Source organism: Aythya fuligula, chromosome 1 (assembly GCF_009819795.1).
Source record: "Aythya fuligula isolate bAytFul2 chromosome 1, bAytFul2.pri, whole genome shotgun sequence".
Taxonomy (NCBI): domain Eukaryota; kingdom Metazoa; phylum Chordata; class Aves; order Anseriformes; family Anatidae; genus Aythya; species Aythya fuligula.
The window spans coordinates 94,636,896-94,652,639 of record NC_045559.1 but is presented as its reverse complement, the minus strand read 5'-3'; the positions used below and the strand labels follow the sequence as shown (position 1 = coordinate 94,652,639).

The following is a 15,744-nucleotide window of genomic DNA, read 5'->3' as shown; positions in this document are numbered from 1 at the left end:
GCATGAGAAAGAAAGAAAGAAGCAGGGAACGTTCCTGTTTCTGATGCTGCTTAAACTATGGGAAATGATTCCTTGACTATGTGCATGTTCATTTCTTTACAGGCACACACAAGCATGAAACAGTAAAGCTTACACAAATCATGCAGTGAAATGCATAGAGTCAGAAGCTATATAACACTTTAGCTACAACAGTATTACTGCAACTAACAGCAGAAGTAAAGGCCTTCCCTGAGCTGTGGTCAATTTCAGTGCACGATTTCAAAGCCACTACATCCCTGACAGAGTGCTGGGATGAAGTTTATTTCCTTCACAGCCTGTATGGTGCTACATTTTGTATTTTTGGCTAAAAAACTGCTGGTACCACACCAATGCTTTGGTGATCGCTTGGCATCAAGGCTCTCTCTTTCTCACTCTGCCTTCTCAGTGAGTTGGCTCAGGTGCACCAGAAGCTGGGAAGGAACAAAGCCAGGACAGCAGACCCAAACTGACTGAAGGACATCCTGTACACTGCGATGTCATACTCGGCAGAAAGATGAGAACAAGGAGGAGGACAGGGGGTTGTTCATTGTCACTGTGCGTGTTTTCCCAAGCAGCCAGAAGGATGCTGAGACCCTGTGTTACAGAGAATGGCTGCTGATGGGAAGCAGTGAATGAATTGCTTCCCCCCCCCGCCCAGCTTATGTGGGCAGCTTTTACTTTCTCTGTTAAATTGTAATTATCTCCATCCACGTCTTCTCACTTTTTCCCCATCCCAAGTTAAGAGGGGAGTGCGTATGCTGCAGGATACAGGGTAGGTGTTTTGCTGTTGGCTGGGATCAATGCACCACAATCGCTGGTACCCAACACTGTGCTCAAAATAAGGACAGTTTTAATCCGAGAGCATTACAGTTATTAGCAGGCTCGTGTACTGGTCACAGAGCCTCCTTACTTCAGTGTATGTTACAGTACAGTGCGGGTTGCTTCTCCCTTGGCAAGAGGCAAACCCACTTGTGGGATTGTCTTTGCTCAAGTACCTAGGTGCACTTGATGGATAAAGTAGAAGGATGAGGAAATCCACTCTGTACCTAAAGGAGAACGAAAGCAGGGGGAAAATAACCCGTGATTTGAGTTGTATGGTCCAAGAACCACTCAAACTAACGCAGAATGAGCCTTTTGCAGGGAACCAAGAGAGTGGTCTCAGTGCCCAACACGCCATTTCCCTGGTCCTTCACGGATGGGGCCCAGCTCATCGACTCTTCTCACCGACAGCCAAGGGAGCGAACGCATGCACAGGATAGGGGAATCATATCTGTGTGCTTGTCAAGGGACAGTGGTTGAGAACATGCCAAACCCTCCTCCAGAGCTTATCCCAAACCTTGCAGAAGGAAGGTGTGCGGTCACCTCAACCCATTGGCTCATCCCACTGTAGATCAGAATCTGATCAGCAGCTTCAGCTGAAAAACAACTGGTTTTATATTTGAGTAGCCAAGATGTAGACAGATACTCCCTGCTGCTAACTTACCTTCGTGAGCAGATTAACACAAGGCAGTAACACTTTGAATTGCCACAGAAAGTTTTGGGAAGATTGCTTCTCAAAATTCATTTCTTAAACAAATATATTTCTTTCTTATCATTTAAAATAACTAACCTGAAACCAAGCCAAGTTCGAATAAAGCAGGAAACTGAATAATTAAAGACACCTTTCTGAAGTCATTGTCTTCCAAATCTAGATTTAAAAAGTACGGAAAAAATTGAAGAGCTATCCCTAACAAACTTATTTCATCCCTATTGAGCAATGATGGCTTAAATAATTTATACAGGCAGTAACAAAGGACTCCTGATCTTAAGACGCTGCTGTATTCAGAGATGCCTTCGTGCAGATACACCATAAACAGCTCAGATTTCTTCTAAAGCTGAGACAAGAGATATTCTTTAAAAATTTATGCTGCGTTGTGTAACAGCACCTGAGAATGGCTTCTCCGCAAGGAAGTCTAGGGCATGAAGAATGGAAAAGCTCCTGAGGAGAAGACCACGATGATTACAATGATTCCAAGCATTAAAACCGTGCTCTGAAGAATCCAAAAAGTCACAAGAAATGGATTACACTACCAAGACCCCCAAGCAAGCACTAACTCTAACCCTGCTTGCATTGCTACACCAATTTTTGCTAATTTTGCTGAAAAGCAAGACATAACGGCTCTATAAGTAACTCACAAAAATGCAGTATTTTCAATGTCTGAGCATCCAGTGAACAAACCCATCTTGTGATCACAACCTGCAAAGCTGGACAGCCTGTAACTAAATGGCTCTAAAGCACAGACGGGGCCCGTAACATTCAGGCGAGATTCATGAACAGAAACTGTTAGAGAGAGAAGAGCAGCCAAAGACTATGTCACAGAAGAAGTCTTGTTCAAATACAAGACCCCAAGAGGGGAGAAGGATGGCAAAGAAAAAAAAATCCCAAAAACATGGCACAGAGAAGAAACAAGGGCGCTCAACACTATGCAGGAAATAGGCAAATACATAACATCGTGTTACGCTATTTTACGGAGACTGTACGTTTGTTGTTTGAAACGCCAAATAACCACTAATCTCTGCAAATAAATGCAAATACTACGTTTGAGCGCGTTCCCTGATAATGCACACGTAACGTTTCAGGTATAAAAGCTGCCACCGTGATCTCTTTCGGCTCGCTGCGGTGAAGCACCACCCCCAAGCCCACCGCCCCAGGCGCACGTAAAGCTGTAGGTACACGGGAACAACACCCAGGTACCAACCGAGCGCAACCACCGGGACAAAGAACGCCGAGAACCCCAGTTTTGAGGAAGAAAACATTAAAAAGCGCTACAGAGACGAAGAAAACCCTGAGACAACTGCATTAACTGCTAGCGCTCTCGAGTAAGTCCCGTTTTAGCCCCACGCTGTGGGTTAACGGCTCTTCGCAGCCCCCCCGTTAGGCGACCCAACGGCCCTAACGGCCGCAGCCCCCCTCACCCCCCCCCCGCCCCGTACCCGCGTCCCGGGCGCTGGCTGCCCCACGGTCACGTGCCCGCCGTCACGCCGGGCCGGGCCGCCCCCCTCGGGGGCCGCGGGTCCGCGTACGCAGGCCCCGGTAACCCCTGGTTACCGCTCACGGCGCGGGGAGAGGGACAAAAAGGCGGCGAGCGCGGAGCTGGGAGGAGGGGCAAGGCGGCCAATAGCGGCCCCGCCCGCGGAGCGTCAGCCAATCGACGGCCGGTCCGGGCTTCGGCGCGGCCCGCCCCCGGCCCCTCCCTCCCTGAGCGGGCGGCCCCGCTCAGGAGCAGCCGGCGCCCCCCGCTCGCCGCTGCAGCCATGAGGCCGCGGGGCGGCCGCTGCCCGCCGCTGCTCGCCCGCCTGGCGCTGCTCGCCGCCCTGGCGGAGGCCGCGACCTGTGAGTGGGGCGGGAGCCGGGGGTCTCCTCACCGGTAACCGGTGACAGGAGCCGGGAACGGCCGCAGGGTGGGAGCTGGGAGGCGTTGGGGTGCGCAGCGAGGTGGCGGCGGCACCGTCCCTGGGGGCGTTCAAGGAGAGGCTGGGGCTGGTGCCTGGGGACATGGGCAGGGGGTGGCAGCGGTGGCAGGGGAGGGACGGAGCTGAGGGTCCGGGAGGTCTCCTCCAAGCCTAATGACCGAAGGCTTCGGGCTGAGCACGCAGCCTTGGGCGGCCGGACCCGCAGCGCCTCACTAATCATTAATCAGGCAGGAGGAACAACCCCTGTTTGCTGTCCAGGCTTCTGTTTGAGCGCTCGGGATGCGGGCTGCGAAGGGAGCAGCACGGAAAGATAAAAGGTCGTTTTATGTGGGAGCTTCCCATGGGTCCTAAAAATAAACCTTTCCCGTCACGTCCCTTTCTCCTGGTTTCATAACGCTTTCTGTTGCCTTCACCTTCCCCGCTGCGTACCTTGCCAGCTTGCTTTTCTCTGAACAGTGCGAAATTGAAGAAAGTCATCAGAGCCTTGTGAAATATCTGGGGTTCGTCTCCTCCCGCTTCCTGGCTCCAGCTATGAACAATGCCAGGGATCTCTGTGATGGGGAAAAGCAAACAAACAAACGAACAAACAACAACAAAAAAACAGATCTTAATACTGCAGCTTGTGCCATACAATAAGCATAAAGGAAAGATGCCTGTCTACAGTTTGCTATCATAAACAGACAGAAATCAATCTGGGACAAATCTTTATCAGATAAAGACAAAGAGGGGCAAGTCTTGAGGGTGTATTGCATCAAAAAATGCTACTTACACTGTTCTTGTTCATCTAAATGGCCGATCAATTTTAAACAAAACTATTTTTCTCATTAATAACCTGCAACAGTGAACAGCATAGAATTAGTTAAAGGCTTAGTAAATGTTCCTGTTGGCCAGCTTAATTGTGTTTAAGTTTACGAAAAGTCTTTTAATATGTTAGGAAGAAGAAAATAAGGGGTTCCTTATAGTCCTACAGGTGCTATTTATTGGTTTTCTTTTACCTTAAGAATCTTTAAAAAAAACAGACGTCTGTGATATCAAGGACTCAAATACAAACCTTGAGAACTTCATCCAGTTGGCCTAAACTTATGCATTATCGTATTGTTCTCCTAATCCACACCGTCTGCTTATGATCCCTGTAGCCTGCAGTCATTATCCAGGGGAATGGTACCTGATCCCTCTGGACAGATTGGTCAACATCCAGACCTCGGTGTGAAATCCATGTCCACTGTACATCCTATGGCAGGATCAGAGCATTAGTCTGCAAGAATCTGACAGGAAGAGCCATCTTGGTTAATTATTATAAATGTTTAGAAAGCAGGATAAACAGTTGACTAGTTTAGAAACTAATCGTTGCTGCTCCTCCAGGGAGATGTTTTGCATAGTGTTTGGAGGTCTAAAGACACGCACATGCCTGGATACGTACATCTGCACACATACAAATAGGTATCTTTTGCTCCCCTTGAAGGAAGAACTTAATTTGGAAAAATGAGGACTTTCTTTGTGGCTGTCTGCAGCTAGAAAATCCTTCGTTACTGTGTTTACCTCTGTGTTGTCAGATATACAACGTAGTGCCAGGGCCGTTGTGGCCGTAGTGTTTGGGCCAACATCCCATGAAAGACAGGCTTCGGTTAAGATGTAGAACAGGCAAGCATTAGCAGACAGTTGGCTTTGTTTTGTTGGTTACCTAAGCCTTATATCACTGATGAACATTGCAGAAGATGCTGGTTGCTGGAATTACAGTCTATTGCAGTACACCAGCTGTACAAATAAGGTGACCCCACTACCTAGAATGACAACCCATTTAATTTTTATTCAGTTCGCTCAGTCTTCAGAGTTCCTGTGAGAGGACACTAGTAGGCTGTGATGCCTTTGGGTTTTGAATATCAGCACTAAGCTGCGCTTAAGCAGCCCACTTAAGGCAGGTTTATGGGTCTGTGCACACTACAACTACAGCTGTGAGGAACCACTCAGTCTCATCCTCTGCCCCATTTTTTTTCTTTGTCAGGAGTATTCCTTTTAAAGGTGCTTGATAACTAATTACTGCACTGTGCCTATACCACACCAGCTGAAACTAGAGTCAGGTTTTCCATGAAGCTTCAGTGATATATAAATGAAATACACCAAGATCATTAAGGGTTAACCATTGGTTCGACAGGGGCAGAAGTTCACTGGAGTTTCCTGTAATCAGCCTGGCAACAATAGCCGTGAGGATGTTTTTTGTTTGTTTCTTTTTTTCCTAATAAAAGTTCTATCATTATCTGTGTAAGGAAAGACCAGACTTTAACTAGACTAAATCTATGCATGTGAATCGAAACATTTACAATAAAAATATGGTAGTTGCAGTGAGTTACATATCTTTATTACACTCAAAAGTCATAAGAAATCAGCTTAAGAGGAGGCAAAACATCTGTGTTGTAGAGTAACAGACCTGTTTCTGTTACCCTACTGTATACAAAACAGGTAGCGTTATAGCTGGTGTAACATCCCCAAGCACATCATACTTGGAATTTTCTTGCACATTATTTATTGAAAAGGCGTGCTAAAATGAAAATGATGTCACTAAAAGGTCAAAATAAGCTTGCTTCAAGTCAGCTGTGAATTAGGACTCATCTTCAGCAGCAAGCCTCTGCCCCAAAGCTGTATCAGCATGCTTGCAGTGGTCATAACCTCTAATGTAAACACAGTCAGCAGGAGAGTTTTTCTGCTTGCACGCTTATTCTGTCTTTCACAATAGCATAAAGTACTGAAAGCTATTTTCTGCCAGCATAATCACATCTGCCTGAATCTTGTGCATTTTAGGACCTTTCAATAGAGCTTTGTACTGCAGTCCAGGCCTTAATGTTGTTACACAAATTATTATTTTTTTTTTAAATCATTCCTATTACTTAGAACAGATGGACTAACTTCATCCTTCTTGTTAGCCTGCTCATATGTAAGAAAAACTACTGACACTTACCCGAATTAATTAAAATGATGCTACTAGTAATGGTTGGTGAAAAAACAAATTACCAAATTGTTTTTTGGGGTGTGCTTTCCCATTCAGCTTTGGGCTTAAAAGAGTTCTCAGTAGGGCCCTTCTTGTCCTGGGATCTTGCCATGCTTTTTGCCAGTCTCGCAACAGGCAATGTTAGTGGTGGTCTCATGGATTGAGAGAATAGTTTCAGGAAATCCGTGGCTGCAGCAGTTTTCAAGTCACTGCCCTTCCTAACTGCTGTGTGAAGGATGAGCAACAACTTGAAAATCCAACTCTGGCTCTTGAAACATGTTAGTAGCCTGTAAGATGTACTTATGCCATACCTTAAAATTTGTGAAAGCGGGAAGCAGCAGATGAGGACAGCAAGCTTGAACCTTTTCTTCTGCATCAGGAGTTTACCTCTTGGAGTAGGGGCTTAGAAAGTATGGTGAACCTTTCCTTTCCCTGAGTAGTTTTCTTGTGGCTCAGTCTTCACCCAACAGTTCTTTCCACTCTCTGGTAATACTCCCACGTAGATGAATGATGGCTGTCAGAAGGAAGGGATCCTCCAATTCCAGACTGATGCCTGCTGAAATAATCAGGAGTGGGGCAGGACACAAGCTGACCTCTTCTCGCATTTCTGAGCATCTTGCTGGTGGCTTTCTGAGATAAGGGTGTGCTTCAGAGATATGCTGTAGGTCTGCCTTATCTTCAGAAAGTCTTACCTATTGCCTTACCATAAAGATTAGTCTTGTCAAATACACCAAGCAAATCAGTTTGAACCTAAAATCTTACCCTGTGTCAAATATCTTTAGGATGCTGTAACAGAAAGGTTTCTTCAGGTCAACATCCAGTATTGAAATGCTCAAGAGTTCTTTTCATCACTTGATAGAGAACTTTAGTAAAGGGTGTAGGGTGGTATGGTTTTGAGCTATACCTGTCACCTGAAAGCTATTCTGCCTTCCAGTTCTGGATGTCATTAGCTGCTCCTTCTAATAAACATTTTAAGTTCTTCTTTCCTGTTAGTGCATGGGGAGGCTGTTTCCTGACAGCTGTGTGCTGGCATGGTGCTCTGGGTCTGAGGCATTCCATGAACATAAACAATTCTCAATTGGCTATGTCTGCTTAAATCGATCTCCACAGACTGGTGATGAATATGCAAGCACACCATGTCTGGTGTGCACCGCAGGTGCTGTGACCCTCAGGCAGTTACCCTGGTCTGAGAGGTTAAATTGTGTGAAAGCTGATAAAAGGAGGGCACCTGCAGAAGTGCCAAGCTCTCTAGTTAACATATGTCAGCCATGCTCTTTAACCCTATGAGCTGGATTTCTTCCAATTACATTCATCTATTTTTCTCTTAATCGCACCGCAAGTCCAAAAGTAAAAGCAATGAGGCAGTCTAATTTAGTTGCTGTTCCTGTAATACTGTGTGCTCTGCAAAGAACATTGAAGCTAACAGACATCTTTCTATTTCATACAATTTCCCAACTCATTTCTTCACCAGCTGTGTAAGAGTCAATAAGATAGCAATAACAAGATATATGAAAATTAGGAATGACAACACAATAGATCTGAAATACAGAAATTAAATAAGATTCTGTTTTACCTGTGTAAAACATGAATGTATTTGCAGGTTCTCAAAGTACATGTATCATTCTCACCTTTTAACTTGTCATGTTCTTTACGGTTCTGAAAAATAAAATGGCTTTATGTTAATTACATATAACAGGTAGCCTGATTTTATAGGGCGCAATTTTGGCCTCACACAAGTTAAACAGGATAAGAAAATTTATTTCTAGATCACTGAAAGAGGTAACTAAAAGGCTTAACAGCACTTTTTTCCATTGATCAGTCACACACCTCGCTTCACAGTATCTGTAGCTAAAAATGTATTGTCCTGCATATGACATTTAAACTGTGCTTCAGGCATAGCACTGTATGAACTTTTTTATGGTGACTTGGCTTTTTTTTTTTTTTGGTCAGAAACAGCTAGCATACACAACAAAACCAGAGTCCTGGCATGCTCTTGCTCATGTTTTCCAGTATCATAGGAAACTGCCACTTCATTAGTGAGTTTTTTTTTGTTTGTTTGTTTTTTGTATTAGAGCCCCATATTTGTTTCCTGTTTACAGCATTTTTTCGTTAGATAAAAAATAAATAAATAACACAGCTCCTTTTTTTCTACCAAGTTTTGTCCCAGCGGTATGCCTCCGAGTTCCTGGTGAGGAAACGTCGAGCAAATTCTTTTATGGAAGAAAGTAAGAAGGGAAATTTAGAAAGAGAGTGTGTTGAAGAATTATGCAATAAAGAAGAAGCAAGGGAAATCTTTGAAAATAATCCTGAAACTGTAAGTATGTCATGAATATCTGTGAGGTAGATAGTAGTACTTTGCAGTGGGAAAGCTAGAATTACATAGAATTCACACTGTAAAGCTAACAGCAACAAGAAAAGAACTTGCAGACCAAAAACTGGCTTGAAAGTCTTTTGTGTATAGAACCTGCACAATTAATTACGAAGATCGTATGAGCAAAGAGAATAGTTGAGTAGATATTATTCTAAATTCAACTACGGATCACCAGTTTTAGACCACAGTTGTCTGCAAGCATTCCATGTGGGGAAACCCTGTTGGCTTCAATTAAAATTTTATGCAGAGAAGGCATAGCAGTGCAGCCCTTTTAATGAAGGGATTGAACATATTGCTGGGAGCTTTTTTCCTAGTGGGGAAGACACTGTTTCTCAGATCATTCCCACTGTATGTTATTTAGCATTAAATATATTTTATGTAGCTTTGTACTGTAAAAGGGTGATTACATACAAAATATATGTTATTAAAATTAATTATTGTTTTGCAAACTATGCAACAGGTCTATCTTCTGTCCATGGTAACGTAGCATATATTTGGATATACTGTTTATTAATATTTAATAACAAAAATTAAGTAATTTCAGTAGTCAGTCTTTTTAAAAAATAATCTATTTTAGTAACACTTTTCACTTCATTGAATTGCTTGTGAAATTCACTTCACTGAATTCACTTCACTGAATTGCTTGTGAAACATTCAACCTACTCCATTTGTTTGTTTGGGGGTTTAAAAATGGAAATAAAGGAGACTGCTCTCTATCCAGTAATAATATTGGGCAAGATCCTTTCATTCTGAGACAGTTCTCAAAGTCATTTTGACATCCAATTCATTTTCATTGATGCTTTGAAAGCATCCGATTCAGTGCAGAATCTTAATCTTCTCACCACTGAGTCCTATATTAGGAAATAATCTGCTGTCTTAACCTAAGCAATAGTGATACAGAAAACTTGGTATATATTGTAAGAGTCAAAGTGATTTTCTTTCTTGCTTCTTTTATAGTTACAATACAAATTATTTTAGAACATATTCAGTGTATTTTGCTGTTAATTCTATCTACCTTCGTTTTTTTCTTACTCGTTGTTTTTCTTTTCTTTGTACAGGAGTATTTTTATCCCAAATATTTAAGTAAGTACAAGAAACCTGAACAACTCTAGTATGTCATTCACTGGCCTTCTTATTTGGATAATACTAGTTTTGTTGTTCTGCCCATACCATTTGAATGATTTCCATGCTGATGATAATGCATAGTAGCTCTTTGGCAGTTTACTGTACTTAGATCCCAGCAGAGGCACTCAGAAGGTTGGTCTGTGATCAGCTGTCCTTAATATGCCCAGACAAGTTTTCTAATTCAAGCTGTGAGAACAGACTCTTTGAAGATTCCATGCAAAGCTGTTATAATTTCAGACCAAGTGAGTGTTTGTATCATATGTGTGGGTTTACATTTGCAGGCTGCCTTGCCTCCCATCGAGCAGGGGTTTTCAGGGTTACTGCAGTTACTCCAGATTCTCCAGCTGACCTGAGGGCTTGCGTCAATGGTAAGCACTGCTGCTAGATACTTCACCTAACGCACTTGCATCTAAGAACACATGTGCTTGGTGAAAAGGTAGTTCTTGTTGGTAGAAAAAAGACAAATCTCCATATTAACTCAGGCAAACACAATTACCTGGAACAGGAACTGACAAAAAAATTTAGGTGATAGTGTTTTCAGAGTAAGAGGTATAAGTGACTGGTTTTATTTTTAAAATATAGTGGAGAAGAAACGTAATTAACTGCAAAATGGGAGGCAGAACTCTTCCAGAATCAGTGTGCTGCCTCAGCTGACCAGCGTTCTCACGTATGTCCACTGTACACTGCCATGTCTTCAGTAATTTTGCCTGACTCTTCCTGTCTAGTAGGTCCTGTTCTGTCAGCTAAGGGAAGAGACCACCTGGTAAATTTCGTCTTGGTACTGCTTTTGGGTTCATGGTTACACTGTAGCCCTTCACATTGTGGGTAACATAACCAGCTGAAAAATTCAAACAGTAGCTAGAAGATACAATTACTTACTCCAGAGGCAAGAAGGTTACAAAGCAAGAAATGTGCTGTGTTGCTCCAAGACGTAGTTTTTATACTAATACGTAATTTCAGTGTGAACTGTGTTTTTTCTAGTGAATTCACAGGAAGCATCTATACCATATTCCCTACTTGTCACAACAGAAACATCTCTCTAAACCTCTTAAACCTTTACAGCCTGGATACATCAAAGAAGGCTTCCTATCCTTAGGCATCTGACCCTGTTTTTGTCACTGAAAACAACAGAAGGCAAAACAATCCTTAATGACACTGCACATGGTCATGGATGAACATATTTTCCAGATCACTTGGCCAGTGTGCCTGCTGTCACAAACTAAAATGTACTCCCATTCACATCACTCATTCTCACTCATTAAAGCTCCTGGGAGGAAAGAATATAGCAGAGTTGTGTGAATGTGCAGTGTTTCCGTATAATCCAGTGAAAACAAGTTTACTTGATAGTCATTGTATTTCTCCATTTGGGTTCACATAATAAAAATCAAAAAAAAAATCTGTTGCTATTGGTCAGTCACCAGGAAAAAGGACAAGTTAAGAGATTATGAATAAATTTGTCAAGCGTTTCTAAGGCCTGAGTGTTCAGAGGACTCCATGCAGAGCATTTCTGGAAAAGAACTACTGCTGAGAGAACAGGATATAAAATTCCCATTAAGTCTATAACTTTTTTTTTTTTAATGCGTATTAATTGAGATAAATCTTTAGTGACAGTGAATATCAAACATTTTTTCATTTTAAAAGTTTTGTCTTTCAGAGCTTATTTATCCAAATTGTTTTGATAGTGTCAAAATGAAAAATCCAATGACAAAAAAATAACTATAACAAACAGCTTATAATACAATGACTAGTTTGGATCTCAAGATGGAAAATCGAGGAAAAAAAGTAACAGTGCAAACAGAACTGAAAGATAATTTTACTTGTTTCAGACAGAAGACCCTTTCTTAAACATTTATAATCCAAGAAAGTATCTAAGCTGCATCATTAAGTTCCTGAACACCTGTATCACATAATTGCATACTTAACTTCTTTTGAAAGTAAGCACTTAAAACAAAAACAAAAACATTCACATCTATCGGCTTACTTACCTTGACACATCTCCTGGATATCAAAGGCTCTGAGTGGTAGAAGATACAGGTACAAGCATACATTTCTTGCCACCTACCCTTTCCATGGGAAGCTAAGTAGATCTGACATTTAATTGTTGTCACAAATGTTTCTCAAGAAGCGTTGCTGGGTTGTAGGTCAGAAGGTGCGTCAGATTGGGAAAAGAGGAACACCAAGCCCACTTTTGGAATAAGCAGTTTCAACATTACTGTCCCTTCTGTGACATCTAAATCAATCATCCATGGACATTTGGACATGGTTGTTCATGGACATGGACTCTTTGTTCAGTCCTGTTCATCTTGTCTTCCTCCTCTAGCATACTTTACCAGTTCTCCTTTTTAAACTTATTTTCCCCAGTTCTCTTCCTTTTTATATACTTAATTCACCTTACTCCATCTACACATACTTTACACGGACAACCTAATCCATCTTCTCTCAGTTCAGACTCTCATGAGCCATCACTGCTTTTGGCTCAGAAACATTTACGCTCAATTGTGTTCTGTAGTTGTGTACTCTAAGGATATCCTCTACATCTATTCCTTATGAAGTACTTTGCTTGTACCAAACCTAGTTCACACCCTTGTTTCTTGACCTACAAAAGCAAAAAATAAGCAAGAAAGAGGAAAAAAAAAGAATAAAAAACAGTTCTAGAAGCTACAATTGGAAATTATTCTGACAAGAATCATACATCAAGCTCATGCCTTTTATTTCTTCTTCACAATTTGTTCTGTCAATCTTCACCCATAACTGGAGTCATTTGGTCTGCAGCATGAACATTAAATAACAAGCAGTAGCTATTCTAAAGATACTGTTTAGTTCTGGAGTTTAGCTGGCCCACGATGTTTGGGATTTACTTACAGCAGAATTTAATTAGAAGTAGATTTAATTGGCAAATATACTAACAAAGATTTTATTAAGTTTTCTTTCTCACAGAAGGCTAAACATATAATTCTATGGATATCAGTTCTTCAGTTCTTTTCAGTAAAGTAAGAAACATCTAAGAAATCCAGTGAGGCCTTAGTAACAGAATCACAGCAACTTTCAGTTTCCAGGAACACTTGCCTCTCCTGCTACTTTCTTGAATCTGAACATCACAAAATACTTCCTTCTTATTCTATCTGTTCTTTTATTTTTTTTGTTTGGTTGTTTTTTTTTTGTTAGGTTGTTTTTTGTTGTTGTTTGTTTTTTAGCAAGCGTGCCTCAAAACAACATCTCAGAACTGTACAAGAACATAATTTTGAGGTAGAAACAATATATTTGTAATTATGAGAGGTCTGCAGAAAAATAATCCATAAAGCTACCAGCATATTCAAGAAAAGCAAATGTGAAGATGCCTTGTGTAGTGTGCTGACGTAAATTTATGAAAACGGTGCCAAAAGTTAAAAGACCTTATGTATTTTGGGTAGAGCAAGAAGACAATGAATTCTGTTCTTGAATTCTGTTCTCTGTCCCAAACAGTGTATTTTGAGCCTTCCTTTCTGAAATCTTGACAGTATGCATAGTCTTCAACTGCTCTTTCCAATCCAAATTTTGGTTTGTCATTTCAGTTAATATCTGTGAAAGGTGACTGTTAGACACAAATGTATCCAGTCTACCCAAAGAACCCGGGTAGCAAAGGCAACCTGAGGTATAAGGTTCTTGAACGTGATTCTTCTTGAATGGAGAAAATGAACACTTGAATTGTATTCTCAAATTTTTGGTGCTGAAAGTTTGATATTTCTACTGAAATTTGTGGTAACTTGACGAGGCAGAGCGCTTTTCTTTTAAAAGTGGAATGAATAAGTCCTTCAAATTTAATGAAAATAGGATCATCTTCCTTTTGTCACAGTTTGCAGGGATTAAGATGGCTTAGTGAGTCATTTGGTTTTTGGTTGTTTTCTGTAGGACAAAGGGGGAGTACTGGTGGCTTTTTAGCATGAGTTTTGTATGGATATTTGGTCTTATGCATCAATGCCTTCCTATTTTATGAAAGGTACCTGTAGGAAGACAGAAAGAAGGACTAAAGCTATCCTCGAGGGACAACAACCCTAAATGACAAGTATTTCTAATGTTTTCCTCCCACAGAAATTTCAAACCAGTGTAGCCCTCTGCCATGCCACATAGATGGATATAAGGATTGCATAGATGGACAAGCCAAATACACATGCATCTGTAAACCAGGATGGCAAGGAGAGAATTGTGAAGAAGGTATAGTCTCCAATCTCCTTACAATATCAGTTCTCAGGAACACAGTTACATATAAAACACTGAATACTATCAGATCTTTAAGTATACCTACAGTCACAGAGATGTGAATGAATGCTTTCCTCTGAGCAGAGATTTCTGTTTTGATTTTGTTCTAGATATAAATGAATGTGAAGACTTCAATGGAGGTTGTAGCCAACGCTGTTCTAATTTACCTGGAAGCTACCGTTGTTTATGTGAAGATGGCTACTTTATGCTTCCAAATAAACGGGACTGCAAAGGTAGGAAGTGAGTCTTAAGGAGAATTTCATTACATAACAGTACACTGCCTATCAGCTAGAGAGGAAAGTAGTCTAGTAGTTCCGCAATTGTTCTAAGTCAGCAAAAGCTTGCATTGCCCCTGACTTGCATTGCCCCTGCTTCAGCCTGGCTCCTCATCCCACCTCCTGTCTTACACTACTCCAAACATTTGTGCAAATGTATAGTGAAAAAGATGAACGAACTGAGGTGGTTAAAACAACACAGGGTTTAAAACAAAACAAACAAACAAAAAGACAAAACAAAAAAGAATGATACCACGATACTAGATACCAATTCCTTATTAGAGCACTGTAAAGGTTGTTTTAAACACTAACCAGTTTCTGTTATCCTTTAGGCATGCTGAAACAAGAATATAGAGTGGTGCAACCAGCTAACACTGTTCCCACTGAAATCCTCTCTGATAAACACTGACTTAGGCTTAGTCACTCCTAATTTGTGATGCCCTTCTTTTCAGAGTTATAAGTTCATTGGAGAATAATCTATTAATGAATCTACAAATGCTCTTTATGGAGAGAAGTATTTCTCTTTCACTCACCCAGAATAATTTTTCCCTGTACCTAAATGCGTTTATTATTATTGACCATGACCTACATGCTGCATTCTACTCCAGAAAAAAAAATACAGTTATTAACTCATAGGTATTTTTTTTTTTCCTGAGTAGGAATTGCCAAGTAACCTAATTTTATTTTAGTATTTTTTCCCCCTGAACTGTGCCAACAGTTTTGGGTAACATCAAATAACTCAAGAAGCCAGACCTGCCACTGTCTCTACCTTTAGTCTCAATATTTTTGTGAATGAATACTTTCAAACGAAATTCCAGAAGAACATAAGATGGCTGCTGTGTCAAATAGCAGATAAGCTGGTTAGAATCTCTGCAGTTCTTGGAAAGATGCTGGAAAAGTTGTCTAAAAAAAAAAATTCAAAGAAAAATACACTAACAGTTAATAACTTAGATCAACGAGACAAAAGTTTAGAACTAACTCTGATTCTTTGCAGAAGTTTTAGCATAATGCTTGGCTAAAAAAGAGCTAGTTCTTTTCAGTTAGTTAACACTAGAATCAGTGAGTAACAGACAAAGGGAAATAACCAGCTAACATACACAAATACAAAAGAGTCTTCACAGAGAAGTAGAGCTTTACACTATTTTCAGTAGTGATGTAAGTACATATCTGACTACTGATCATTTAAAGACTATCAGATTGGCAAATAATAGTAAGAACTAAACAGCCTGAGTACCAGTTAGGTCATTTGATAAACTGGATTTACATGTTTCCTTACGTCCAAG

The 15,744-nt window shown here is 41.0% G+C and overlaps 2 protein-coding genes across 4 annotated transcripts in view; one reads left to right on the top strand and one right to left on the bottom strand.

Moving 5' to 3' along the window:
- ARL13B (ADP ribosylation factor like GTPase 13B) overlaps positions 1-3,056 on the bottom strand; it is a 49,113-nt gene extending 46,057 nt beyond the window's left edge. For both annotated transcript variants that reach the window (XM_032191837.1, XM_032191845.1), the window contains exon 1: positions 2,992-3,056. The gene's annotated coding sequence lies outside the window, so the exon portion shown is untranslated. The remainder of the gene's footprint in view (positions 1-2,991) is intronic.
- A 216-nt stretch (positions 3,057-3,272) lies between these two features.
- PROS1 (protein S) overlaps positions 3,273-15,744 on the top strand; it is a 35,259-nt gene continuing 22,787 nt past the window's right edge. For both annotated transcript variants that reach the window (XM_032182673.1, XM_032182683.1), the window contains exons 1-6: positions 3,273-3,391; positions 8,611-8,768; positions 9,884-9,908; positions 10,232-10,318; positions 14,019-14,141; positions 14,297-14,419. In XM_032182673.1, coding sequence (XP_032038564.1) covers positions 3,313-3,391; positions 8,611-8,768; positions 9,884-9,908; positions 10,232-10,318; positions 14,019-14,141; positions 14,297-14,419 — 595 coding nt within the window. In that variant the 5' untranslated portion in view covers positions 3,273-3,312. The remainder of the gene's footprint in view (positions 3,392-8,610; positions 8,769-9,883; positions 9,909-10,231; positions 10,319-14,018; positions 14,142-14,296; positions 14,420-15,744) is intronic.